At 52.6% G+C, this 27,520-nt stretch overlaps 1 protein-coding gene across 3 annotated transcripts in view; it reads right to left on the bottom strand.

Moving 5' to 3' along the window:
* The window catches only part of DEPDC5 (DEP domain containing 5, GATOR1 subcomplex subunit), a 73,686-nt gene that overhangs the window by 2,701 nt on the left and 43,465 nt on the right, over nucleotides 1-27,520 (bottom strand). For 2 of the 3 annotated variants that reach the window (XM_055404818.2, XM_055404819.2), the window contains exons 30-40: nucleotides 26,468-26,687; nucleotides 23,809-23,942; nucleotides 18,149-18,257; nucleotides 12,747-12,901; nucleotides 10,144-10,221; nucleotides 9,662-9,794; nucleotides 8,618-8,726; nucleotides 7,723-7,947; nucleotides 4,916-5,085; nucleotides 3,945-4,116; nucleotides 1,521-1,581 (exon numbers count right to left, since the gene is read on the bottom strand). In XM_055404818.2, coding sequence (XP_055260793.2) covers nucleotides 1,521-1,581; nucleotides 3,945-4,116; nucleotides 4,916-5,085; nucleotides 7,723-7,947; nucleotides 8,618-8,726; nucleotides 9,662-9,794; nucleotides 10,144-10,221; nucleotides 12,747-12,901; nucleotides 18,149-18,257; nucleotides 23,809-23,942; nucleotides 26,468-26,687 — 1,566 coding nt within the window. Of the gene's footprint in view, nucleotides 1-1,520; nucleotides 1,582-3,944; nucleotides 4,117-4,915; nucleotides 5,086-7,722; nucleotides 7,948-8,617; nucleotides 8,727-9,661; nucleotides 9,795-10,143; nucleotides 10,222-12,746; nucleotides 12,902-15,389; nucleotides 15,456-18,148; nucleotides 18,258-23,808; nucleotides 23,943-26,467; nucleotides 26,688-27,520 lie in introns of all 3 variants that reach the window. The other variant, XM_055404817.2, reaches the window with a different exon arrangement.

Here is a 27,520-nt window from a genome sequence, read left to right as displayed (position 1 = left end):
GGGTGTGTGCGCACAGTGAGGCCTGTGTGCATGGTGTGTGTACAGTTATATGTGCGTGCATGGTATGAGTGTGTGCACATGGGGTGTGTGCGCACAGTGAGGCCTGTGTGCATGGTGTGTGTACAGTTATATGTGCGTGCATGGTATGAGTGTGTGTGCATGGGGTGTGCGCACAGTGGGGATGTGTGTTCACAGTGTGTGGGGGTGTGCATGCATAGTGGAAGGGGTGTGCACAGTGAGGCCTGTGTGCATGGCGTGTGTGTACAGTTATGTGTGTGTGCATGGTGTGAGTGTGCGCACAGTGAGGCCTGTGTACATGGTGTGTGTGTACAGTTATGTGTGTGTGCATGGTATGAGTGTGTGTGCATGGGGTGTGCGCGCACAGTGGGGATGTGTGTTCACGGTGTGTGGGGGTGTGCATGCATAGTGGAAGGGGTGTGCAGTGAGGCCTGTGTGCACGGTGTGAGTGTGTGTGCATGGGGTGTGTGCGCAGTGAGGCCTGTGTGCATGGTGTGTGTGTGTGCACGGTGTGAGTGTGTGTGCATGGTGTGTGTGCACGGTGTGAGTGTGTGTGCATGGGGTGTGTGCGCAGTGAGGCCTGTGTGCATGGTGTGTGTGTGTGCACGGTGTGAGTGTGTGTGCATGGTGTGTGTGCACGGTGTGAGTGTGTGTGCATGGGGTGTGTGCGCACAGTGGGGATGCGTGTTCACAGTGTGTGGGGGTGTGCATGCATAGTGGAAGGGGTGTGCACAGTGAGGCCTGTGTGCATGGCGTGTGTGTGCATGGTGTGAGTGTGTGTGCATGGGGTGTGTGCGCACAGTGGGGATGTGTGTTCACGGTGTGTGGGGGTGTGCATGCATAGTGGAAGGGGTGTGCACAGTGAGGCCTGTGTGCATGGTGTGTGTATGTGTACAGGGTGTGAGTGTGTGCACCTGTGTGCACGGCGGGTGTCTGTGTGCACCGTGGGGCTGGGACAGCTGAAGGCACCTAAACAAGGTGATATGACCCTAAAAGCAGCACGGGAGGCTTTGAGTTTCTCTGGTTAACACAAGGCAGCCACCGGCCCCTGAGCCAGTGACATTCTGGAGACAGAGCTGGGCTGGCCTGAGCCTAGGAAAGGCCTTCCTTGGTACGCACAGAGGGTATCAGTAAGTAGACACTGAATGTATCTATTGCTTGTTAAGTGTTCACTGTCTTCTCAACATGGGTCAAGGGGGTCCTGAAAAATTCTACACGTTTTCATCTCCTGGCAAGTTTGGCTCTGGGTGGAGGCTGAGGAGACGGCTCTCTGCTCTCCCACCAACACGAATGAGAGGGAATCGGGCCTGAAAAACTGCAGCTCCAGGAACTGGACAGGAGGTGCACATCTCTGGAACCATGGCAGAGGGACCCATCGGAGATATGCAGTAAATCTGTCCCTGGGGGACTGGGTCTGTCTCCCAGGAAAGGGAATGGACTAGCTTCACTGTTTGAGACAAACACTGAGGCTTCCCCATGCTTCCTTCTTGCTAAGAACAAACCTGTGTGCAATGGCTTCCTGGAAAAGGTGCATTCGGTCCCAGTATGTTTCTGGTTCAAAGCCTGAAAGGAAAAAAATAAATGCTGAGTTGCTATTCCAAGGTTTGCAATCATCCCTGGGCCTGGCTTCCATGATCCCTTACTACTCTTAGCAATTCTCCCGCCTTGAGCCCGAGCTCTGCTTTTCCACGCCACCAGCTTTCAGAAGGACCGGCCTCCACCCCAAGGAGGGACGTCCTAAAGAGAATGACAGCCCCCAAGCTCCATCAAAGTCTAGAGAGGGGAGGAACACGAGTCCTCAGCGACCAGCGTGAGCTGCCAGAACTTGCTATGAGACTCATTCTAATGAAGTCTGTGCCAAAAGCAGAAAGGAGCAGGATATTAAATCCAAGCAAAGGACAAGCTTTAAGTGCATGCTATTAGCTTCCAAGGAGAGAAAACGATTTACCAATCTTCCAGTTTAGGGGTGGGGAAACTGAAGAAAATTAACATAAAAATGATTTTTGGAAAAGTGATGAGCTGGGAAGGGGAGTGGAGTGGGGAAGATGGGTGCCCGCCCCCACCACCCACTTCACGCTGTGGCCTGGCTGGTGTGAGGAGACAAGCAGGGCAAGGAGGTGCCAGGGCTGAGGCAGTTGTCACACGGCAGAGGCCACGGGCCGGGGCTGCTCTTGGGGTCAAGGTGCAGAGCGCTAGAGCAGCAACCACTCAAGACGGCGTCCCAGAGGCCAGGGGCGCCTGCAGGGGCTTGACTGCTCTTTCCTTCTTTGGAATTTTACATGTACGATAGATGTGAGGATTCTGGGTAACCAAAGAGCAAAAAAAAAAAACAAAAAAACAGACTTTGGCTTTAATTGGCAAAAACAAGACACAGCACGTTCTTGTCATGTTTTTTTTAACATTTTGAATTCCTTCTTATCAGAAGCGGAGAGGACAGGAGGAGAGATGGCACAGAAGCAAGAAAATCGATTTTCAGATTCAAGTCCTTATTCCTTTCAACTAGGATGCCTTTCTTTCAGCCGTAACCATGGTAACCAACAGAGGATGCTGGTCTTGCAGACTGGGTTACAGCTGGCAGGGAAAACCATCAGCTCACACAGCAATGTCCTCCAGGGCCGGCCCTGTGAGCACTCCTGCCCAGTTACAGCGAAGGTGGGAGACCCCAGAAGAGTCTTTGGATGGTGCAGGTGAAGATCTCGCCTTCTCCGCAACATATTAACAACAGCAGTAGGAGGCAGTGCCTGGCTTAAAGTCATCAGACAGGGATATAAACATCTGGCATTTCAGGACTGCAGAAAATGGTCCCTTCGCAGCCATGCCACAAGAGGAAACAAGAACGTGGGGGGAATGTCATAAACTCTAAGGATCACGGGATCTATGGCCTCTAGGGGTCATGCAGCTCGCCTGGATCCCCAAATACTGCCTAAAATGTGTCTGTACAAAAATGTCTTCCAAGATGTAAAAAACATACAGATGTACCTTCAGACCAAAAGCTCTTTGCACCCCAGTGCGGGTGGGGGAAGAATGGTTCTCTGCCACCAACCACGCCACAGACTCACGAGAACTCGGGGAAAAGCACCTCCTCTGCCTCAAAGGTTTCTTTTTCCACACTGATAATTTCTACACCTAGGAAGCTAAAGGGCTCAGATCACCAGCAGGGACTCCAGCTTTTCCTTGTAAAAAGGTCATCTGGGAGCTTCTGGGAAGCTTTGCAGGAGCTAACGATATGCTCCTCACAGTGCGCTTGGCGACGGAAAGTCCGCGCCGTGGGAACGCACCCTCGATTTGTCCACACCTGCCCCTGGAGTCAGGTGGGCGAGGGTGGGGCAGCGCGCGGGGTGGGCCCCGTGGGCTCCGTTCTGGGGGAGGGCTGGGAGCGGGGCCCTTCGTCCTCCTCCTGCTCTGCCTCCTTGGGACACGGGCTGGAGCCCTCCAGGCGCTGAGGCAGCTCAGCCGCGCACAGCAGCACACGGTGTCCCGCCCGGCTTCAGCGCCTCCCCTTTCCAGCCCTGCTGGTGCAGCAGCAGATGCAAGCCTCCCGTGAGGCTCACCTTATGCCACCCAGACCAGGGAGGCTGAGCGGAGAGAGGAGGGCGTGGGGAGAACCCAAACAGCAGCGCGCCCTCCCCGCCCACCATGCTCTCCAGGCCACACAAGGGTCCCCCTGAGCTGGCAAGGCAGCTCTGGCCACCCCACGTTAGAAACAAGGCCATGTGAGGCTCAGAGACATTAGGTGACTTGTCCAGGGCTGGCCAGCCGCTCAGTGAAGAGACCAGGATTAAACGCCGGTCCCCTGTCCAGAGGCCCCTTCTTTTCACCACCCACGAAAAGCTGAGCTCCCTCCCGGTGCCTCGGGAGGCAACCCTGGCGGGGGGCAGGGGCGGGCTCTGTGCGGGTGACAGCGCTCGGGAGGGGGTGTCTCTTACTGTCAAACAGGTGCTCGCTGCCCTCCTTGAGCAGGCAGCTGACATTGAGCGGGATGAACAGCTGGGCCCGGAGCGGGTCGCCATACAGGTAACTGGGCAGAGCAAAGGGCCCCTCCAGAACCGGCACCAACAAAAAGCCACAGGAGGTTGCCTTGCGATGCCAACCTTGGACCTGGTGGGAAGCGCAGGAACACAGAGCTTCCTGTTATGCACAACTTCTTGTTTTTTCCTGTACCAAGCAGCACGCAGAATCTCAGCTTTCCGGACCAGGGATCGAACCCGAGCCCCGTTGCAGTGGAAGTTCTGAGTCTTAACCACTGGACTGCCAGGGAAATCCCACATATGTTGACTTTTAAGAAACAAACGTTATTTTAAAAACCTTCCACCCAAAACGAGGTAAAACCGATTAAAAAAAAAAAGAGGCCAACTTATTTATACAGAAGATACATAGGTGATAAGAAATTCTCAGAAAATTATATGTTAAAAAAAAAAGTGACAGGGCCTCTACCTGCACAGAGCGTCTCCACAGTGCCAGCAAAGTGTCAGGGCAGCAGATGGACATTCCAGAGAATGGGGGAGGGTGGGAGAGAGGGCTACTTTTTGCTCTACACCAGGGATTCTCAACTGGGGGCAATGCCCCCCGCCCTGGGGACACTAGCAAAAACTGGAGACATGTTCGGTTGACAAAGGAGGGGGTGCCACTGTGGGCAGAGGCCAAGGATGCCGTTCAACATCCTACAGTGCACAGGCCAGGCCCCCTGCTCCTGACAGAGAACAACCGGTCCTACATGTCAGTAGCCCAGAGGCTCAGACACCCCCTGATCTACACTGTTTGAATTTTTCACAATGTTTCATTTTTTGAGAGAGGCTGCTGCAACAGTCCAGGTGAAGGTCACGGGAGCCTGACCTGAAAACAGTTGTTTAAGGGACGAGAATCCCTACACAGGCCCGAGCACACACAGGGGGCTCACCATCTCGAACAGCACGGCGGCGGTCACAGCCATCCAGTGCAGCTTGATCTCGAAGGCCGCGTTCAGGGAGAAGCTGCCGTGGTAGTAGCAGCTGCACCACTCCAGTCGGTCCGTGCGGTTGTTCACGTCCACGTCCAGGGTCACGGTCCTCTGCTCCGGCACGGTGGCGGCTATGGCAGCGCGCAGGTCAGGGGGGCGCCAGGGGAGGGAAAGGAAGGCAGGGGGTGAGGAGGAGGGGCAAACCGCCGAGTCTAGACTGCACAGTCCAGACACTCCCTGGAAATCGTCTAGTCCGGGGCTCGGCAGAGGTTTTCCATGAGGGTCCAGGAAGTAAGTATTTGAGGCTGTGCAGCTATAAGGTGTCTGCTCTCACTACTCAATGCTGCCTCTAAGAGCGCAAAAGCAGCCAGTCACTACCCACATGAATGAGCACACTGCGTTCCAATAAAACTTTATTTATGAAACCAGGCAAACTTTTAGGGCAGTGAGACTGCTCTGTGTGACATGGTAACGGTGAGTGCTGCTGTGCTGTGCTAAGTTGCTTTGGCCATGCCCAACTCTTTGCGACCGTATGGACTGTGGACTATAGCCCGCCAGGCTCCTCTGTCCATGGGGCTCTCCAGGCACGAACGCTGGAACTCCTCCAGGGGCTCTTCCTGACTCGAAGACAGAACCCGCGTCTCCTGTGTCTCCTGTACTGGAAGGAGGGTTCTTCACCACCAGTGCCACCCAGGAAGCCCCGTAACGGTGAGTGCACATCACTATACATTTGTCTAAGCCCGTAACAGACAGAACACCCAGCGCAGAAACCATGGGCCTGGCTGGTAACGGTGCTGGTGCAGGGTCATCGACTGTAACAAACATTCCACTTCAGTGGGGTATGTCGATGGCGGGGGAGGCAGGGAGTATACGGAAACTGTACTTTCTGCTCGATTTTGCTGTGAACTGAAACGTGCTCTAAAAGCAAAGTTACTATAAAGCAAACAAATGAACCAAGAGGCCTGTTTGTTCACAGCTTGCCTCCTCTAATCTAATCTGACCCCGGATCCACAGATGAGGGAACAGCAGCCACGGAGGGGAACTGCCCTGGCCAAGATCCGAGTCAGAACCTCAGCCAGGCTGAGCCCCAGATCTTCCGATTCCAGAGACCAAGCAGCCTAGACCAGAGTGAGGAGACGGTATTGCTTTTTGGTTTCAACCCAGGAAGGCAATAGTTCTATAATCTTTTCTCAAGAAATGGAAACTCTAACTGAAATCTAACGCTCTGTCCCAGGCTTCCCAAGTGGTCCTAGAGGTAAAGAACCCTCCTCAATGCAGGAGATACAGGTTCAGTCCCTGCGTTTGGAAGATCCCCCTGGAGAAGATGGCAACCCACTTCAATATTCTTGCCTGGAGAATCCCCACGGACAGAGGAGCCTAGTGGGCTACAGTCCATGGTGTCGCAAAGAGTCAGACATGAATGAGCATACATATGCAATGCCCTGTCCCAATGACTGGGTGCTGCCCGCTGACGCCAGGTCAGCACCAAAGTAGCTCATCTGATCTGGGCTCCTGCTCACAAATCCTTCTCAACCAAGATGGGTGTTTTAGAGATGGGTCAGACGTAGAGTTCCTGACCAAAAGGCCTGAAGCTGGCTCAGAAGTAAACAAAAACCAGGGCTCCGCTCTGTCTTTCTGGGTGAGGCCAGGCCTGGGGCTTCTGTAAACTTTGATCGGCCCCATTTCCTCCCTCCCCCTCGAATCCAGTGGCATTTCTCCATGGGCAGCAGTCCACTCTAACAATCATGCAAGCTGTTGAAACAGTAAGAGTGTTTCTCTAGAAAACATGCACACAGGAAAGATTCTGCCTAGTTCCAGAATTGTTGAACCTCTAATGCCCAGGACATTCCTGAAGAAACTGTCAGGAACCAAAATGATAACGCTTTTCCCAGAAGCAGAAACCCTAACAGAGGAGTAAGTGCAACACACCGGGCCCTGCACCCATGCCTGGGGGGACCTTGGTGATGGGTGGAGCCCTGCCCCTACCGCTCACACAGGGCACTGGCCACGCCGGCTCTGAGTGACTCTGAAGATCTGGAAGCCAGCAAGGTTTCCATTCCACCAGCCAGGCAAGAACTCGAGTTAGCCGGGCACTTCCAGGCTGACCAAGTAGAAAGAGGAATTTTACTGGAGTCCGGCCTGTGTTGTTTGTTCCCCTCCTTCTGGGGGGTTTTCGGGGTCTCTTCAACCTGCCTTTGAGGGGAATCTCATAACACCTTGCCTAGAACTCTCATTTCATCAGTCTGGTTCTCAAAATCAGAGGTCACCACCATTCAATACGCATGTATTCACCCCACCTTAAGGAAGGGTCCTGGGGTACATGCCCCAAGGTTAAGCACATTTAGTGGGGATGGCAGAGGGGAGGTCCACGCTCAGAGTGAGTGCCTGGAATGGACCACCTCTGAGATCCCTTCCTCTTCTAAGGTCCTGAGATGCTCCGGTATGGGGAAAGCCTCTGACAGGGGTTAAACCAGCAGAGAATAGTCGCTCACACCCACTGTGTCCTGACCCCCTGAACAAAGTGACCACACTGTCTGTCCAGTCCGTGCAGGACTAGCACCTGGCCCTGATCTGCCAACTGCTGAGCCCTACTGGTTGGTTGGGACAGTAATGCGCGTGTCCCACTCAGCCTGTGGAAGCTGCACAGGAGCCCGCAACACTGACAGTCACAGCGCGACAGCCGTGGTGGCCCTAACCCTGGTTCCCACATCGCCCCTCTGGCGGCTACCTGCCAGCACTCCCCGGGCCCCACCGGCCCAGGCACCTACCCAAGAGCGCGGCGGCCTGGCTGCGGCCCCCAAAGCTGCGGCTGAAGGAGCTGTGCCTGCTGGCGTAGGAGGCTGGCCTGCTGGGCAGCCAGGGCAGCAGGAAGGCGGGGATCTCCGAGTGCAGGAGCTCCTCCGCCACGAAGGCCACCTCAAACCACTTGCGCTGGAAGCTGGTGAAGTCATCCACGGCCGTCGTGTGCCAGGTGGTAGGCTGCTGCACAGCCACTGCGGAGGGCGGGATGGGGGGTGCTGTGTTCTCACCAATCCACGCCTGACGCAGTGAATCTGAAAACACGGTGCTAAGAAGCCAGCCATGAAAGGCCGTGGAGGGCGTGAAGCCACTTGGGTAGAAATGTCCAGAACGGGCCAGCCTTTAGAGACAGACAGCCACTGCCGGGCAGGGCCTGGGTGAGGCGGAGTTTGGGAGGGAGCACCCGTGAGAATGGGCTTTCCCTTCAGGGTGATGAAAAGGTCATGGAACTAGACAGAGGTGGTGGCTACGTGACACTGTGAGCCTTATGTGCCACTGAACTGTCCCTTTAAAATGCAGAGTTTGGGGGAAATGCCCCAGTGGTCCAGTGGTGAGGCACTCTCACCGTGGTGGTCCTAGGTTCAACCCTTGATTGGGGAACCAAGATACCACAAGCACGTGGCATGACCAAGAAAAAAAAGGCAAAAATAAATAAAATGGTTAGTTTCATGTTACATAACCTCTATTTCAATTAAAAAACTAGTTTATCCTCCAGTGATGCTCAAAGTAAGTACAGATGCTCAGGGAGGTTGACACGGCCATCAACCGAGGGGACAGCGTCACACAAGGAGCCTGAGAAGCCCTGTCGTTTGAGGGGGTGCATCGCCAGGAAATACCTGCTTTGCAGGCAATGGTCAGCCTCACCTCGCTCAGGATCTCTGTCCATCACGATCTTGTAGAAATAGAAGCCGTAGATGAAGGTCCGCCAGGCTTCGCCAGAGGCGTGAGTGATGAGCTGCTCTTCCAGCATTTTCTAGAAGGAGAGTCAGCGAAACTCTGAAATTCCTGCAGGGGGACGTCTCAGAGGGGCAGCCCTCGGACCCCACCCTCCTCCCCATCAGCTATATCGGTTACATTGTGTTAAACGCTGTGCCTGATACAGATTACATTATAAAATGCAAACGCATAATATAGCGTCATTAGGTATTTCAGACACACAGACAAGTACAAAGAAAATTCAGGTCAGAACATCGGCCACCTTCGACTAATTCAACTTTTTGCTATACAGACTTAAGAGATTTTTGTTGAAGATCCCGCAAGCCATGCAGCGTGGCCAAAGAAAACTAAACTTAAAAATCTCTATGGATTCTCCCATATCTCACTCCCTTCCTCTCTATCCAGAAATAAATGGTTAGTGTAATATAATTCTCACGTATGGTTTTAATAATTTTATTATATAGACACATAATGATCAAACGTCACTGATTCTCCATGGGGTCCTCTGTGTGGACAGGGCGGTGTGCACTGGCCTTTCCCTCCCCTACTTTTTGAGTTTAATTCCAGTTCTGAACAACGTCATTAAATTCAGCAAGGGCTGGCTCAGTGCCTACCACGTGCCAAGCAATACTCGGGCACTGGTGATGTGGAAACACACGGTCGGGGCTGCCCTGTTCTCAAGGGGCCCAGTCAGGGCGGAGGACGAACGAGATGCAGACAGACCACACTCGGCTGTGCCCGGTGCTCTGGGACGCGCAGGGAGCCAGGAAGGCGCTGAGGCAGGGGGAGGGCTTTGCCTGGGCACTTTTCACAGGGACTCCCCCCGAGGGTCAGAAGCGTAGATTCTGCCCAGAACACTTCAGTGCACATGGCAGATCCTGCCTAATGTTTGAGTGGGGTACAGAAGAGCCTTTCAGACCGAGATGGGCCTGTGATTCGGCGGCCAGCCCCGCGCCCGCCCGGTGGGCCCACCTGCATGATGTCGACGGCCATGGCCTGCGTCTGCACCCCCTCCACAGCGTTCACCAGCCAGTGCACCACCTCCGCGCTGATGAAGCAGCTCGGCGACAGGCCCTTCTGCTCAGGGAGCAGCTGGACACCTGTCCTGCGTTCCGAGGAGGCAACAAGGAGGGAGAGAAGGTAAAAGAGGAGACTCCCCCACTGACGTGAGGACCCTCACAGCGCAATCTCTCCCCACTCTTCCCAGACTCAGAGAAATCCCTGTGACAGGACCCAAGAAGGTATGACAGGGGAAGGAGAAGGCAGAGGGCAAGACCTGGCCTTCAGAGAACACCTGTGACTCAACCACTGTGGTCCCTCTCTACAAACAAGGTAACAGGGCTCAGAGAGCTCAATAACTTGCCCAAGGTCACACAGTTGTTGAGGAGTCAGGTATAAACCCACCAAACCCCAGGGCCATGGGATCCTCTGACCCCCTGCATTCAGCCACTTACGAGGGGTGCTTCATGGCCTCCAGGATCTCCACCAGGGTGGAGGAAGACGTCAGAGAGCTGGCCGCCAGTTGCTGAGAGCTGCAAACAGAGGAGGAGAGTAACTCCCTAAGAGTCTTGACCTTCCCCCTCCTCTTCTCACAGAGCTGGAAGCCAGGGTGGTCTGGGCAGTGAAGACACTGGAGCAAAGTGTGGACAGCTACATCCTGGGGCTATGTCAGAGGGGCTGTCCTGCTTCCAAAGCGCGCGCGCGTGTGTAAGTCACTCGGTCATGTCCAACTCTGCGACCCCGTTTACTGTAGCCTGCCAGGCTCCTCTGTCCGTGGAATTATCCAGGCAGGAATACTGGAGTGGGTTGCCATTTCCTTCTCCAGGAGATCTTCCCAACCCAGGGCTCAGACACTGCAGGCAGATTCTTTTCCATCTGAGCCACAAGGGAAGCCCTTTCCAAATAAGTATATGAATGTATTTAAACCCCATCCTTGGGTCCCCGTGTCCCCCAGGGACCATATACGACATCATGGCTGCCCTCAGGCTGGGCTGATCTGATAAATCTATTTGTGGGGCAGAAACAGAGACTCAGACCTACAGGACAGAGTTACAGCCCCAGCGGGGGCAGCAGAGGGTGGGGTGAATTGGGACAATAGCACTGAAATATACACAGTACCACGTGAAAATGTTTAGTCAGCTAGTGGGCAGGTGCTGTGTAACACAGAAAGCTCAACCCCGCGCTCTGTGACAATCGAGATGGGAGGGGAGGGAGGGAGCTCCCGGAGGGAGGGCACATGTGTATACCTACGGCTGACTCACACTGCTACAGGGCAGAGACCAGCACAGCATTGTAAAGCAACTACCCTCCAGTTAAAAATAAACAAATTTATTAAAAAAAAAAAAGAATTTAAAGTGGTTTTGTGTCCTAACTTGCTTCCTTTAACGAGCATCTCCCCTTTCAACAATCTATGTCAGGCCCGACCACTTCCAAGATATTTTCCTGGAGGGAAGCTCTGGGCCTCCCACACGTCACATCCTTCTTCCCTGGTGCCTCAGCGGTAGAGAATCTGCCTGCAGTGTGGGAGCTGCAGGAGATGAGGGTTTGATCCCTGGGCTGGGGAGATCCCGTGGAGGAGGGCATGGAAACCCACTCCAGCATCCTTGCCTGGAGAATCCCCATGGACAGAGAGGAGCCTGGCGGGCTACAGTCCATGGGGTCGCAAGGAGTGGGACATGACTGAAGCGACTTAGCATGCACAGAAGCACGAGGTACTGTGGTCAGAGCACAGGGGCCAAAATCCCACGGTCACCACCACCAGTGGGGGGGCCTCTGGCTTTACTTGGCCTCAGCTTCCCCATCTAAAAACTGGGGAGGACACTGTTCCTGTCCTCCAGGGTTGCTGGGAGGTTAACGTGCATAAAATACTGAGCATGGACTGACGCCCACCAAGTCCAAAACGGTCAGTGATACTAAACACACAGTAACAGCCACCCTTTTGAACTTGGACACATGAAAGATGCTGGTGAAGGGGACTTCCCTGGCAGTCCAGCAGTTAAGACTCCGAGCTTTCAATGTACGAGGCACAGGTTCAATCCCTGGTTGGGGAACCAAGATCCCACAGGCCACATGGTACAGCCAAAAAAAAGAACTGGTGAAGGTCAAAGAGCCAGGAAGCATCAAGGGTCCACATTTGAATCCCGTCTTCCTGCCCTCAGTGCCCAGATCTTTCCATCACCTGCTGCGTGAGCTCTTCCTTGATGATATGACGGATCATAAAGATGCTGAATACTCAGCACCTGAACCCAGATCCCTGGGCACGGGACATACAAGGCATGGGTCACAGCAAAGCTGGGGCTTATCCCAAAGCTCCTTAATCCCCACCCCACCTCCCGGGTGCCCCTGTCTTGGCCTCCTCTTCCTACTTGACGGGTTTGGGACCCACCGGAAGATTTCAGAACCTCAGGGGTTAAAGAAGCCCTTAAAGAAAGACCCTGGAAGTTAACTTCCTTCCGATGCCTGAGTCCCCGTGACAAACGTTTGGACAGAGGCCACCCTGTCGTGTGAACATCATCACACAAGCAGAGAGCTTGGTTCCCTCAGGCAGGACCAGCCGCCTGGGGCTCACGGCCGTGAGATGGAGTGTGTTCTCTGGAACTCAGCCAGGCGCTGTGACTCGTGTCAGTCCCGGCCTTCTCCAGCCTAGACACTCCCAGTTCCTCTTCCAAAAGCAGAAGAGAACCTGCTGTTCTACCCTCGTGAACAACAAGGAAGCAGAACCGTGCGTGCCTTTCCTGTGCCCTGGACAGCCGGAGCTGAAGCGTCCACCAGGCTTGGTGGGGACGTGGGTCTGGACAGACGAGAGGCTGGACAAGCCCAGCTCCCGCAGAGCGCCTGATGCCATGGTGTCTCTACAGGAGCCTGTGAGGAGGGCAGGGCACGGACTACCAGCCCCACTGGAAGGTGCCGGTGAGGACTGACTGGTCTGGGCTCCCAGACATAACTCGTAGCCGAGTTAGAACTCGGGCCCGAGATCCAGACCCCCAGCCTCTGCAGCCTCTGAGGTCAGAGCGTCTGTACCACCCAGGAGGACGAGTGTGGTCTTCCTGAGTCTCACCTGCTATCGCTGGAGTTTGCGGAGGGGAAGGCCTGTTCCCCCAAGCTCTGCGAGTTCCCGAAGGTCTGGCTGTTGCCCCTGTCCACGGACTGGCCTGTGTTCACCCCCAAGCTGCTGCCGTCCAGCACCGGGGCGGCTGTCTGGTCCAGAGACACCTGCAGGAGTTTAAAAGTTAACGCCCAAAACCAAAAACCTTTCAGGCTGTTCACATGTATGGTCCTTCCTGCCCCTCTCCTTCCCAGTCCCCGCTGGTCCCTGGGGGAAGAGCAGAAGCGTCCAGTGACCACCCCCCACCAGGCATGAACCCCCTTTCATCAGAGTAGGGGGAGTTCATGCACCCCAAACCGAGGCCGTGGGAGGCCACTGTGCACAGTGAACCCCCCAGACCAGGACCTGATGCAAACCACAAGGTTTACACTAAAGAAAACCCGCGGAGGAGTGAAAAAGCCGGCGTCGTCCCCCGGGGCTGGGAGGAGGGAGACAGCACCGTCAGAGACAAGCAGCTCCACCCCCCAACCCTATCCTCTTAGCCCACGTCCGTCCCGGGTGCGATCAGTCTTCCCATGTGTCCAGGTTCACACCTCAGGCACACCTGAAGCTCCCTTCTTCCGCTTCACCCCTACCGAGAGGCCTCGTCCTGTGGCCTCCCCTCCGCTGACTCCCCGGGCCCACCAGATGTGCCCATGAACCACCCGGCTCCCACTGACCCCACCCCACACACACTCTTCCTGCGAGCGCTCCAGCTTCACACTCCTAAAGGACAACTCTAACCCATCACTCTGTTACCCTGACATCGTTACAGTCTCCCCACGAGCTACCGAACTGAGACCCAGCCCGCAGAGCTGGGGGCTCCTGCACCCACGGCTGCATTTCCAGCAGAGTCAACCCCGATGTCCAATCCTGGCTGTGCCCCACCAGGACACCCTTCCCCACCGACACAGGCTACAAACGCTGGGCTCCAAGTGCCGGCCCTTAGTGAGACGCTCCCCGACTCACTCTGGGCCCAGACAGAAACCTCCTTCTCTACTTTCAGTCTCGGCCCCTCGCCTGGGGGCTGGCACGTTTTGCTTCATGTCACGGTTTTCTGTTTCATTCCCTTTAGACAGCCTGATGGGCAGAACTATGACCCGCCCACCGAGAGGCTGCACCGGATAGCGAGCATCTGGAGAGAACAGCAGGCCTTCAAGGGCACTTCTGGCAAAATACAAGACGCCTAGTCTCTCTCACACAGGGTTCTCGAGTACTTGTAGAAGAATATTATCAGATACTCTATTAGACGATAAAAAAAAAATCACTCCTAAATAAAACAGAGCACCTCAACCATGGTATTGCTGTCACTGGGGTCAGATAAGCCTTTGTTGTGGGGGCTTCCCAGCTGGCTCAGAGGTAGAGAACCCACCTGTAATGCAGGAGACAGGTTTGATCCCTGAGTCGGGAGGATCCCCTGGAGGGAGAAATGGCAACCCACTCCAATATTCCTGCCTGAACAATCCCACGGACAGAGGAGCCTGGCGGGCTACAGTCTTGGGGTCGCAAAGAGTGACTGAGCACCCATGAAGCCTTTGTTGCGGGGACGGCCGGGTGCACGTGGGCGCTCAGCAGCATCCCTGGCTTCTGCTCACAGGACGCGAGCCACGACCTCCTTATCATCTTCCTCCGCTCCAGCTGTGACAAAAATGCCTCCAGGTATTACCAAAGGTCCCCTGGGAGACAAAGTCATCCGTGGTTCTCAGAGAACCAGTTTGCTCTCCCACATCCGGCTCAATGAATTGCCAAAAAAAAAAGACCACATAGACTTTGCCAGCCCCATAAATACCCAGAGAAACGCAGCAAGAGGCAGCTTGCAGTTACCAGCCACCATCTGCCTGCAACCAGCAAGACTGAGCAAGAGGTGTCACGCCATGAAACTAAGTTAGAAGCTAATGGAGGGGACCAGACCCAGCTCTCTGCCACAGGCGCTCCTTCTGGGCCTCTCCGTGGGTTATCTCTTGTCTATTGCTCCTGAGTCAGAGCCCCACCACCAGCCCACACCAGGATGTGGTTAAAGAGTTATCCTCTAAATCAGAAGTTGGCAAATATCTTCTGTCAAGGACCAGATGGTAATTATTTTAGGCTTTGTGGGCTATAAGGCCTCTTGAAACTCTGCATGAAAAAGCACAAAAGCAACTGTCAATGATGTGAATGAAGGGGTGTGGCTGTGTTTCAATAAAACTTTATTGACAAAAGCAGATGGTGGGCCAGACTAGTATTCGTATGATTACATGGTTAATCAATATAAAATAACAAGGTAAAAAATACAAAACCTCCCCTGCCCTCATGACGCTTACCATCTGGGAGGAAAAAAAAGAGTTCAGCCTTTAAGTCAGGTTGCTACGTCATATGGACAAAAACACCTAAAGAGGAAGATGCTACCATGTGGCTGAGTCAGTGGCAACCACGTGGGCAAAGTTGGAGACACTGAATACCCTGTGTCGTCACAAACAGAAGGTACTGCATCTCCAAGATCAAAATCAATTTCAACTGCCGCTCAAACTCGGCTTCAGCCCAATTCCAGGTGTTTTCAGAACCGAGCTGAAGGCCAGGTCAAAGCTTCAACTGACAAACAGGCATGCGTGGGCTGCAGGGCCCTGGGGTTGGACTGACCTGTGGGTAGAAGGCGGATGATGCTGTGCGCGGGCTGCGGACAAACTCCATAAAGAAGGCCCCGTCCTGAGGTCAGAGGGCGGGAAGCGGCGGCAGGTGCGAGGGGGCGGAGGATGGCAGGCGGCCAGCAGCGAACCATTGCAGGAGGAGCAACAGACGAAAGGGAAAAACAGAACCAAGGAGGGAAGGAGAGAAAGAAGGGCGCATGAGGGAAAAGGGGGTGAGAGACCCATCCACCCAGGAGGAAGACATCCAAATGCAAAGCGCTAGCAGAGACCCACGCCTTCCCCGGCAGAGCGTCCCAGCCATGTAGGCGCAGCACCTGGGGGAAGGTGTGTCCAAGCGCCTCCGGTCTCATCAGAGCCGAGCCTGGACGCCTGCGCCCCCACACAGCTCTGAACGTCCTTCACGCCCATGCCGAGGGGACGGGAAGGCCACAGGGGGCACAGGGCAGGACTGGGGGCAGTGTCCTGGCCTGGCGGGGAGACCCCCAGGCTTCTGGGTGACACATGGGACACCTGAGGCTTGCACTTCCACCTGTTACTAAACACGGCACCAGATGGGAGAAGACGAGTCAATGCAGGAAGAGTGCTTGCTACATTTTCCAAGCGAACCAGGGACACAGAAGCAGCAGCACCTTCTCCTTTCCTGGTTGTGTAACGACACCACGAAGCCACTGAGACATTTATAGTGTCAGACACGTACGCGCTCACCAGGAGGGGCTCCTGGACCGGCCTCCCCACCATCCCTGTGGGGTTCAGGTTTCCGTGGACTTGAACCATAAACGGCACAGAGAACTTTTCCAATCACACCTCCTTCCCTCCTTCCTTCTTAAGGTCAAGACATATCCTCTTGTCCCTTTAAAATCTTTGCCCTTTTTCCATCATCACTGACATTTGGAAATAGCACTCCGTATACCTGAAGGTCTCCACTTGCCTACAACTTTTCCTTAATTCTAAAAGTAGAATCACTTAAGTGTTCCACTGTCTGTTTTACCAGGAATGCTGTCCTGGCCCATCAGCCCCGACAAGCTCCAGTAACGAGCCATGGAAACACGCACGCGGGTACCCTCGACACATCCTAACACGTAGGATGCTCCCTGGAGACAGCGGTGAGCCGTATCCTGACCCCTCTGCTTCCCCCGGACCACTTGGAAATCTACACCCAGCAGACCTGTGGCCACCTGTGTGGGCTGCACTGTCTGGCCGGAAGATGAGGGGAGTGCTGTAGACAAGTCTCCTCTGTGGTCACCGGCACGTGTTAAGCCCGATTCTTGCGGTTCTGTAATCTCCCACTTCTCAGCACGGTCCCCACAGTGTTTCTCTTCCTCAAAGAGGACAGCCAGCGGGTGTTCCCACGCTCTGTCTGCGCCCCTCCTCTGCCAGAACACACAGAAGCAGAGATGCTGGCGTGCAGCACCGTGAGGACAGGTGAAAAGACTTCCTTCACTGATGGGTCACTCCTGACGCACAGACCACACTGCGGACTGGACCCAGAGCCACTGGCTCAGAGCTGGGCTTGCAGAACAGCCTACGAAAAAATCTGGTCCCCCGGTCGTTCCAGTCTGTGAGTTGAGAGCTTTCCAAATTTTAAATGGTGGAGGAAGAGTCCACACGATAACCTGGATCCCGCCTCTCAGCCCACAAAGTCTAAAATATTTATTAAGGTTGGCCATCTCAGGTCTATGAATCCCCCAAGTTGCCTGCAGCCTCAGTTGCTACTTATCTCAGATTTTAATCCCTCCATCCTAATTCTAGGAACTGATCCTGAAGAAATAATCAGAGATGTGATCAAATAATTATGTGCAAGGCTGCTGCAGCATTATTTGAAATTGTGATACACTGTAGAATAATTATAAAAACCTTATGGAATAGTTACCAAAAACTATTTTTAAAAAATCAGAAACCACAGACATAATTTTTAAACAAACGGAGATCTAGTCACACGATGAAACATTATATAGTTTTTTTTTTAAATCATGCTTTGGAGAAATAATGAGACGGGGAAATCTTCATGATGTGGGAGAAAAATAAATAAATAGGCAGATGGATATATAAGCTGGCCACAGTGTTGAAAAATAAAATACATCTGTTGAATCTGCTGCTTCTCTGAGTGACAGAAACCAGATAAGGGAACGTGCGGCCACATCAGGATGATCTCAGGTTCTGAATTTCTGGGGAGGAGCTGACAGAGTCGTACCTACTGGTCTGTGAAGGCAGGACAAGCCTGCCCTGTGGAGTTTTCAGCGGCTCTACTGTACTCGCCAAACCCGTGCAGAGGCCAAAGTCCCAAGTTTTGGTTTCTGTCTCCCAGGACACTCCCATCTGACTGCTTCTCAGGAGTCTATGCAAACTATGCAGTCTATGATGGGCGTTTTGTTCACCAAAGAGGGAGCTCTCCTGGAATCTGCTTCAGCCATTTTCTATCCTCCCCCCACCCACCCACAACCCACCCCTATCCCTACCCCACCCTTGCCAGGGAGGGCTGAAGATGGAGCTGACGGGAAACCAGAGGCCAGCATCACAGCTCAAGCCAGACCTTCAGTGCTGACTGACCCAGTTAACCTGACTGATTTATACACCTGCTTTCCGCAGGTGGTCAGCTTCCTTACAAGTCCCTCCATCAACACGGTGATGCTACCAAGGGTTCACCAACTCCTCAGCACGCTTGGTTCTGGCTCCAAGGGCTGTGCGCTACCTTCCACGTCGAGGCCCTGAGTGCAAACGCTGGCCCCCTGCCCATCCGAGAGGCTCCTTTACCTTTCGCGGGCTGTCCACGTAGCTGGGAGTCATGGCCACAGCGCTGCTCTCGGCCGGTGGGGCGGAGCTCTTGGCCCCGTGTGCCGCTGCCTGCTGCTCTCCCAGGCACCTGAGAGGGGGAGAAACAGGGCGGTTCTGCTCAGAGCCTGGGGAAGGACCAGCATCGGCCACGACGAGGCGAAGGCTGCTCTGTGGCCATCATCTCTGAAACACGCTTTTCCCTTTGTTTCTCCTCAGACCGTGTGTGGTGCCCTTAATTTCATTCACTGTCCTTAATGATTGCCAGCTGCCACCGAAAATCAGAAAATAGCTCAATTTTAAAAGCATCTTGGTGGTCCAGTGGTTAAGATGCAGAGGATGTGGGTGCAATCCCCTCGTGGAGGAACGAAGATCCTGCATGTCACACAGTGCAACCAAAAATAAACAAGCAAATAAAAGTATCTTGGCACAGCTTAGGGTTTACATATTCTTTTGAAAAGGCAAGTGACATGGTTTGAGTCACCCCTTCCGCGAACACCATGCTTTCAACTCTCTGGGACAGAGCTTTTCCCCAGTTTTTATTAACTAGACCACCAGAAGCATACTCTGAAAATTAGGGCTGTGTTACCATTCAGCACAACTAAATAGGGTGGACCATGTCAACTCTTTACACATTTTGAAGATCTGTTAATCTTGCAAATGCACACACTTAATCCCTCCCCACCCCCTAAAAAAAGCCACGAACATATCAGGCATTATCTCAGACACAAGACAACTATGGTTTTCTTATGACATCTCCTCCCATCTTGGTTCTGGAGTCCATGAATGCCTACTTTCACATTTATTTTTCTAATTTCTTTTCCGGGCTAAAATAAACCATGAATCATTGTAACTTAGGGCTTCCCAGGTGGCTCAGTGGTAAAGAATCCACCTGCCAACGTGGGAGACCTGGATTTGATCCCTGGGTTGGGAAGACCCCCTGGAGAAGAGAATGGCTTCCCACTCCAGTATTCTCGCATGGAGAATCCCATGGACAGAGAAGCCTGGTGGGCTACAGCCCATTCCGTTGAGTTCAGTTCAGTCGCTCAGTCGTGTCCCACTCTGTGCGACCCCATGTTTCAAACTCATGTCCATTGAGTCAGTGACGGGTCAGTCCACAGGGTCACAAAAAGAATCAGACATGACCTAACGACTAAACAATAGCAAACTATAACTCACATGAGCCCCCAAATTAGACTTTTAATGTATCACTGAATCTTTATTTGGTAAGTTCCAGGAGGCTCACATCCCAGTCTTAAACGCTCGGGTGTTACTGTAACACACACTACTCACGGTGGGCATTGCGAGGCCCAGACCCTCTGCGTGGCCGCACTGCATCAGGAGCTGCCATGTTTTCCGGCGGCCCCCCATCAGCCCTCCAGGGGTGCCCATGCCCCTCCCCAGGCTGCGTGGGGACAATGAACCATCACCAAAGGGTGTAAACGCCTGGCCCTGGTCCAACTCGGCTCACTTCCAGGGGGAGGCCGGAGGCATCAGTGGGTTTTCCTGCAGCGGGGCCTCTCCCTCAGTCCTCTGCCCCCTCCCTCCCCTGGGAAACCAATTCGTGATGTTCCTCTCGTCTTAAATTCTGACACGTCTGTTACTGACGGTGAGGTGAACTCATATCGGAGATTAAAAACTGGTTTCCATAGTAACCTGCTACACTCTCTCTTTTTGGCTTTTATCATGGAAAATTTTCAAACCCATATGAAAATACAGGATAATGTAATCAAACCCATGCTCTACCTGGACCCCAGGATCATTTAGGATGCAGCCAATCTTGTCCCATCTATTCCTACCCACCCTGATTATCTGGAAGCAACACTCACATATGCTATTATTTCATCTGTAAACACTTCAGGGTATATTGTATCTCTAGAAGAAAATACAAGAATAACAATCCCATCAACACACTTAAATTTTAAAAAATTTTCTAGGATCAAATATTTCTCTAATTGTCTCCAAAAAACCTTTTGACGCTGTGTTTGCTGGATGCAGTTAAGGTCCCTACGCTGCAGTCAGACAGGTCTCTCGAGCATCCTTTGAGCCGGAAGCTCTTTTCATCTCTCCATATCCTGCAATTTATCTGTGGGAGAAAGGATCTCACTGGTCTTGTAAATTTACCATCTGGATGTGCTCATCACATCCCTTTATTGTTTAGCCCGCTCCTCTGTGCCCAGCACTTCCTGAGAACTAGAAACTGTATCTAGAGGTTTGAGCATATTTAGGCTTGATGGGCAAGAACCGCTCCTCAAGCGTGCTATGTGCTTCTACCTGGAGGCCTCGGCGTCTGGCAATGTGAGCGGTCACTGGCAACCTCTGCTAGATCTGCAAGCGCGTAGGAGCTCTCACGTGGTAATTTTTGAGGGCTCCCTCTGGACCCATTAGCTTGAATATTGGAGAGACAGACACCTCCCCACAGCAATCGCTTGGCTACTCTGAGGAGTGATTCATATATGAAGAGCGGACTAAAAGTTCGACTCTGCCTGAGCTCTGTACATCGTGCCATCTCTGCAACACATCATGGCATGTTCCTCTGGGCCTCGTCCACAAACACATACTGAGACATCCACCTATGCTTCCTGGGAGCTGTGGCCATGTCCCTGGCTGTGCCACAGGGTTCCCTCGTCTGATGCGTGTGACAACCCTCATGTACTGAGCTGCCGTCTATGTGCTGACCTATGGACCAGGGGTTGGGGATTCAGAGACACCTAGGACCCATCCTTGCCCTTGGAGGCGCCACAGCTCAGGGGAGGGGATGCCACCAAAAAAACTGCTATCCTGTGCATGCCCACACATGAGACACGTATGGGGCACACCGCCTTCTTCCCAGAGGCCATGATGACTGCCACAGGGGCTCGCTCCCTGCTCTGACTCCCTGATGTCAGCTTCTCTCCATCAAACAGAAGCCACGGAACCCATACTGCCCACAGCCCTTCTCCCGTGGCCCCTGCCTCCCACGAGAGCCTGATGCCACGTGAGCGCCTCCAGGCAAAGACTCAGGGGAACTGGAGGAAACTGACACACGTGATAAGACGGCAGGACTACAGGTGAACCTTCTAAAGCTCTTCTTCATATTGCTGCAACAGAGGTTTCCATAATAAAACTGGATCTGCTTGGTGTAGCAAAAAATAAAGAAAAGCACAAGGTAAAAAACACCACGTGAGCAAACATTACGTAAAGGCCTGGCTCCCTCTGCTCGGCCTCCAGCTCCGAGAAGAGGCACCACGTCGCCTGGGAGCAGCCATCTGGGGGAAAATACATCTCGGGGCACCCTGTCCTGCTTCCTGCTATGGGGTCAGCTGAGCGCCTCCCACACATTAGGGGATACTGTCACCCCAAGACATCCCTCCTCTTTCCATCTGAGCAGAAAGAGGCTCCTTGCAGCGCTCGGAACAATGACTCACTGACACATTAAAATAAGATTCTCCCACAACCAGCTTCACACCCCTCCCAGCAACATATGTTCCTTGTTCTTTTTTTCCAGCGGGAAAGGTCTGTGATTAGCTAAGGGACAATCTGCAGGCAGAGTTCTGGGGTCTTTCCTGGGTCAGACTTTCTGGAGGCCCCATCACCCTCATTCATGGGCCTGACCTATCCCAGCTTTGCCTGTCATCTGCCTCCCCCTGACCCCCACCGCCACCCTGGCCACTCTCTTCCCTCCCCCTGTATCCCTTTCTCTGTGCCCCATCCTCGCCTCCAGCCTCTGCTGCCTCTCGCCTAGATCAGTGAGGCCTCTGCCTCCTGAGCCCATCCACCAGGACTTCCCACATGCAGGACCCATCTCTGCAAACACCACTTCTGACAAAGACGCTGAATGAATATTTTATGATATTAAGGAACTGCTGTGACTTCTTAGGTGAATTACGGTATTACGGCTTTTAGAGTACTTATCTTTCAGAGATGCACACTGAAATGTTATAGAGGAAGAGATGAGATGTCTGGGGTTTTATAAGAAATAAAAAGGAAGAGAAGCAAGTGGGATATAAATGAAACAAGATTGGCCCTGAGCTAACAATCACTGAAGCTGGGTGATGGGTAAACGGGGATTATATGAAACTACTTTTTATTTTTAATGTTTGAAATTTTACATTAAAATAAAGAAACTTTCAAACGACCTCTCTTGCTATGGGAACATGTAGGAACAGCTTCGAGTCTGACTTCCCACGCTGTCTTTGCAATTGCATCTCCCGCTGGGCCACAAGCTCGTTCACATTACCTTCTGAAAGCTCAATATCTGTGGGTTCCTGCAGGCATGGCTCGGAACCCCCCAGCCCAGCAGACAGACACCGGGGAGCACAGAGGGGACTTGCTCTGGCTGGAAGGGTGGAGGGAGCGGGGTTAAGGTTAATGTTTGTGGTAATGTTTTCTCCTTTTCCCCAAGTCCCAACTCCCCAGGTATAAATGCATCCCTTCCTACAAAGACATCTTAAATCCCACATCCCAAACCAAGATATGATCCCTCTGGGGTCCTGAGAGCTGCAGCGCCTGCTGGTCAATGCCTAGAGAAGCTGGTCAGGTGGTGGACTGAGGGACCGAGTCAAGTCCAAGCACAGAGGATGTGCTGGCTCCACAGTAAACCAGGGCACAAGCCCACCTAAAGTGCCAGCCCATCCACCGTGGCCAGGCTTGAATGGGACCCAGTGCTAACTGAGTCTCACTAGCCCAAGCAAAGTGAATATTACCTATTATATGTAATATACCTTTGGATGACAATATCTATATTTTTCATACAACCATGCATCATGTATGTATATGTTATCTATTTTTTCTTATAGGAATTCACTAAGAAATTAAGTTGTTTTTTTTTTTTTTTACTATTTACTTATTTATTTATTTTGGCTGTGCAGCACATGGGATCTTAGTTTCCCAATCAGGAATTGAATCCATGACGCTTGCAGTGGAAGCGCAGAGTTTTAACCACTGGACCACCAGGCCCCAGAAGTCAAGATTTTTATATGAACTCATCAAACAAACAAACAAAAAACTGGCTCAAATATTCGAAAAATATTCTGTGTTTTTTGGGTAGAAAAACTACTCTCTAATGGTGGCTATGTGTCATTATAAGTTCATCTATACTCATCGACAGAGGAGCCTGGTGGGCTACAGTCCACGGGACAGGAAAGAGTCAGACACAGATTATGACTAGACTAAGCCACCACCACACCCACAGAGCGTGCCACGCCAAGAGTGAAGCCTGATGTAAACAAACGGTGCACTTTGGGTCCACCAATTGTCCCAAATGGGCCGCTCAGTGAGGGACACGGATAACGTGTGGGGAGGGTGGGGTAATGTGTGGGGAACTCTCTGTACCTTCCGCTCAATTGTGCCTTGAACCTAAACCTGAATTAAAAAGAGAAAAGTCTATTAAAAACAAAGACAAACAAAAAATCAACCCACTAACAAAAAAAAAAAAAAACTTTGTGGACCAAACCAATTGTACCTGTATTTCAAATCAAGCTCCAGACTGCAAGTTCATAAATTCTGGCCTATTTCATGACATTCAACACTTACCATGTATTAACCTTTCTTTTCACCTGCCTGTCTTCTGTCAATTACCAGCTCCTTGGCAGACAGAACCGACATTTCACCGCCCTTGGGCCTGTGGGGTGCGGAGGTGTCTCCCTCCACCCAGCACTTACTTCTGACTGGCCTCCATCTCCAGCAGGGCAGACAGAGCTGAGGTTCCCTTCTTCCCAACCGGGGGGCCGGCCGACTCAAGGGAGTGCGTGGGGATGGGCCCGGCCATCTGCAAGCCTTTCATGGTGGCCCCTTTCTAGAGCAGAGAGAAGGAAACAGGCCATCAGATGTCACTGTGCCCGCTGTGCCTCAGGTTCCGGGAACCCACCAGTACAGTTGGGGAGGATGAGGTCCAGGAGCCGGAAATGCCAGGAAACAGCTTTTCACTCAAACCAAAAGTCCCAAACAGCTGTCAGACTCAAAACAAACTGCCTCCTTCAGGCGGTTTACTTACATTTTACTCTCATCACAGCTTGAGGAAGTAAATAACTTTACATCTACTTTATGGAAAAAGAAACTAAGTCTCAGAAAAGTGAAGTTCAGTTCAGTGGCTCAGTCCTGTCCAACTCTTTGCAACCCCATGAACCGCAGCACGCCAGGCCTCCCTGTCCATCACCAACTCCCGGAGTCCACCCAAATCCATGTCCATCAAGTTGGTGATGTCATCCAACCATCTCATCTTCTGCCGTTCCCTTCTCCTTCTGCCCTCAATCTTTCCCAGCATCAGGGTCTTTTCAAATGAGCCAGCTCTTCACATCAGGTGGCAAAAGTATTGGAGTTTCAGCTTCAGCATCAGTCCTTCCAATGAACACCCAGGACTGATCTCCTTTAGGATGGACTGGTTGGATCTCCTTGCGGTCCAAGGGACTCTCAAGAGTCTTCTCCAACACCACAGTTCAAAAGCATCAATTCTTCGGCGATTAGCTTTCTTTATAGCCCAACTCTCACATCCATACATGACCACTGGAAAAACCATAGCCTTGTCTAGATGGACCTTTGTTGGCAAAGTAATGTCTCTGCTTTTTAATATGCTGTCTAGGTTGGTCATAACTTTCCTTCCAAGGAGTAATCATCTTTTAATTTCATGGCTATAATCACCATCCGCAGTGATTTTGGAGCCCAGAAAAATAAAGTCAGCCACTGTTTCCACTGTTTCCCCATCTATTTCCCATGAAGTGATGGGACCAGATGCCATGATCTTTGTTTTCTGAATGTTGAGCTTTAAGCCAACTTTTTCACTCTCCTCTTTCACTTTCATCAAGAGGCTCTTTAGCTCTTCTTCACTTTCTGCCATAAGGGTGGTGTCATCTGAATATCTGAGGTTATTGATATTTCTCCCGGCAATCTTGATTCCAGCTTGTGCTTCCTCCAGCCCAGCGTTTCTCATGATGTACTCTGCATATAAGTTAAATAAGCAGGGTGACAATATACAGCCTTGACGTACTCCTTTTCCTGTTTGGAACCAGTCTGTTGTTCTATGTCCAGTTGACTGACTCCAAAACCAAGGTTCTTTCCACTACACAGCTCTCCTGGAAATGATGCTGTGTACAGAAGACAGCTGAACTTGAGGTTAAAAAACAAAAAGTAAAAACATGACTGACGATGAAACACTGCTCAGCAATGGAAAGGAATGAACTGTGGAGTCAAGCGACAAGTCAGATGAATCCCAAAGGCCTTATGCTGAGGGGAAGAATGCAGCCTGGAAAGATTATGTGTTGTATGATTCCGTTTATAGGCTATTTGGAAAAGACAACTGCAGAGTGATGGAGAACAGACCAGTGTCCACCAGGCTTACAGACAGAGGGGTTCAGTTCAGTTTAGTTCAGTCGCTCAGTCATGGCTGACTCTTTGAGACCCCATGAATTGCAGCACGCCAGGCCTCCCTGTCCATCACCAACTCCCGGAGTTCACTTAAACTCATGTCCATCGAGTCGGTGATGCCATCCAGCCATCTCATTCTCTGTCGTCCCCTTCTTCTCCCGCCCCCAATCCTTCCCAGCATCAGAGTCTTTTCCAGTGAGTCAACTCGTCGCATGAGGTGGCCAAAGTATTGCTGTTTCAGCTTTAGCATCAGTCCTTCCAATGAACACCCAGGATTGATCTCCTTTAGGATGGACTGGTTGGATCTCCTTGCAGTCCAAGGGACTCTCAAGAGTCTTCTCCAGCACCACAGTTCAAAAGCATCAATTCTTCAGCGATCAGCTTTCTTCACAGTCCAACTCTCACATCCATACACGACCATGGGAAAAACCATAGCCTTGACTAGACGGACCTTTGGGTAGTGTGACTCTAAAGGGTGCTGTGCGAGCTCTCCTTAGAGTGATGGAGTTATTCTGGGTCCTGACCGCGGCAGTGATGGTGGTGACATGAAGCTATACATTCATAAAATTCAGAGCTGTGCGCATGTGCGCCGAATCATCCCAGATCAGCCCTTTGTTAGCTGGCTGTCCTCAGACACACCCTCCCATCACCCCTACAAGCCTCAGCATCCTCACTGGGGAGTGAGCCATGAAAGAAGGCCCAAGGCTGAGGGAAAACTCTACAAGTGACTGAGGTGACACGCCTGACGCCGGGAACCCCGCGGGGAGCTCACGGAGGGCTTTGTCTTCGGGTGGGGAGACTTCCCCCGCTCCCTCCACCACCAACCGCTTCCCCCGGCCCTGAGGAGAAGCCCTGGGCGGCTGCGGGCAAAGAACCGGCCGGGGCAGGACGGGGCGACAGGAGGCGGTGCCTGCAGCCCGCACGGGGGTGGGGGGCGCAGCCCGCGGGCCGGGGCCTCACCCGCAGCATGCGGTCCGAGCGGTGCCGCCGGCGGATGCGGTTGAGGCCCTCCACGAAGCGGATGAAGCCATCCAGCAGCTGCCACTCCTCCTCGTCGGGCCGCGGCCGGTCCCCGTAGATGTCGCAGCGGGCCTCTCCCTCGGCGATGCGCTTGGTGGCGGGGACGCAGGCCGGCAGCAGCAGGAAGCGCGTCCTCCAGAACTTCAGGGACTCGATCAAGCTGCGGAGGGACACAGAGGGAAGACGGCGGTGAGAGCCGGCCGCGGAGGTGAGAGCCGGCCGCGGAGGTGAGAGCCGGCCGCGGAGGTGAGAGCAAGCCGGCACCAGAAGCACCTCCGGCCAGGTGCATCCATCTCAGCACCGCCCCCACCCAACCCCACCTCCAGAGAGGGGTGTGGAGGGTCCTTCTGCCTGCGAACACGTGCCCATCTGAGGTTGCAGGCTCCAAGGGAAGACTGGAATGCTTGTGTGCACCCAGGCCCAGTGTCGTGGCAGCCTTTTATCATCACGACCATAAATAACGCATAAAAATGCAAAGTTAAACACACGACATCACAAAGATTTTTATGTAGAGAATGCATATACAACAAGGTCCTACTGCACAGCACAGAGAACTATATTCAATAGCCTGTGATCATGAAAAAGAACGAAATACTAGCCAGGACAGGGAAGCAACCTAAATGTCCATCGGCAGATGAATGGATAAGAAAGCTGTGGTACATATACACAATGGAGTATTACTCAGCCATTAAAAAGAATGCATTTGAATCAGTTCTAATGAAGTGGATGAAACTGGAGCCTATTATACAGAGCGAAGTAAGTCAGAAAGAAAAACACCAATACCGTATACTAACGCATATATATGGAATTTAGAAAGACGGTTACAATGACCCTATACGCAAGACAGCAAAAGAGACACAGATGTATAAACAGTCTTTTGGACTCTGTGGGAGAAGGCGAGGGTGGGATGATTGAGAGAATAGCATTGAAACATGTATATTATCATACATGAAACAGATCACCAGTCCAGATTCAATGCATGAGACAGGGTGC

The sequence above is a fragment of the Moschus berezovskii genome, chromosome 19, assembly GCF_049115385.1.
Source record: "Moschus berezovskii isolate FMDL1 chromosome 19, NW_MosBer_1.0, whole genome shotgun sequence".
Classification (NCBI taxonomy): domain Eukaryota; kingdom Metazoa; phylum Chordata; class Mammalia; order Artiodactyla; family Moschidae; genus Moschus; species Moschus berezovskii.
This window is presented reverse-complemented; position numbering and strand designations above follow the sequence as displayed.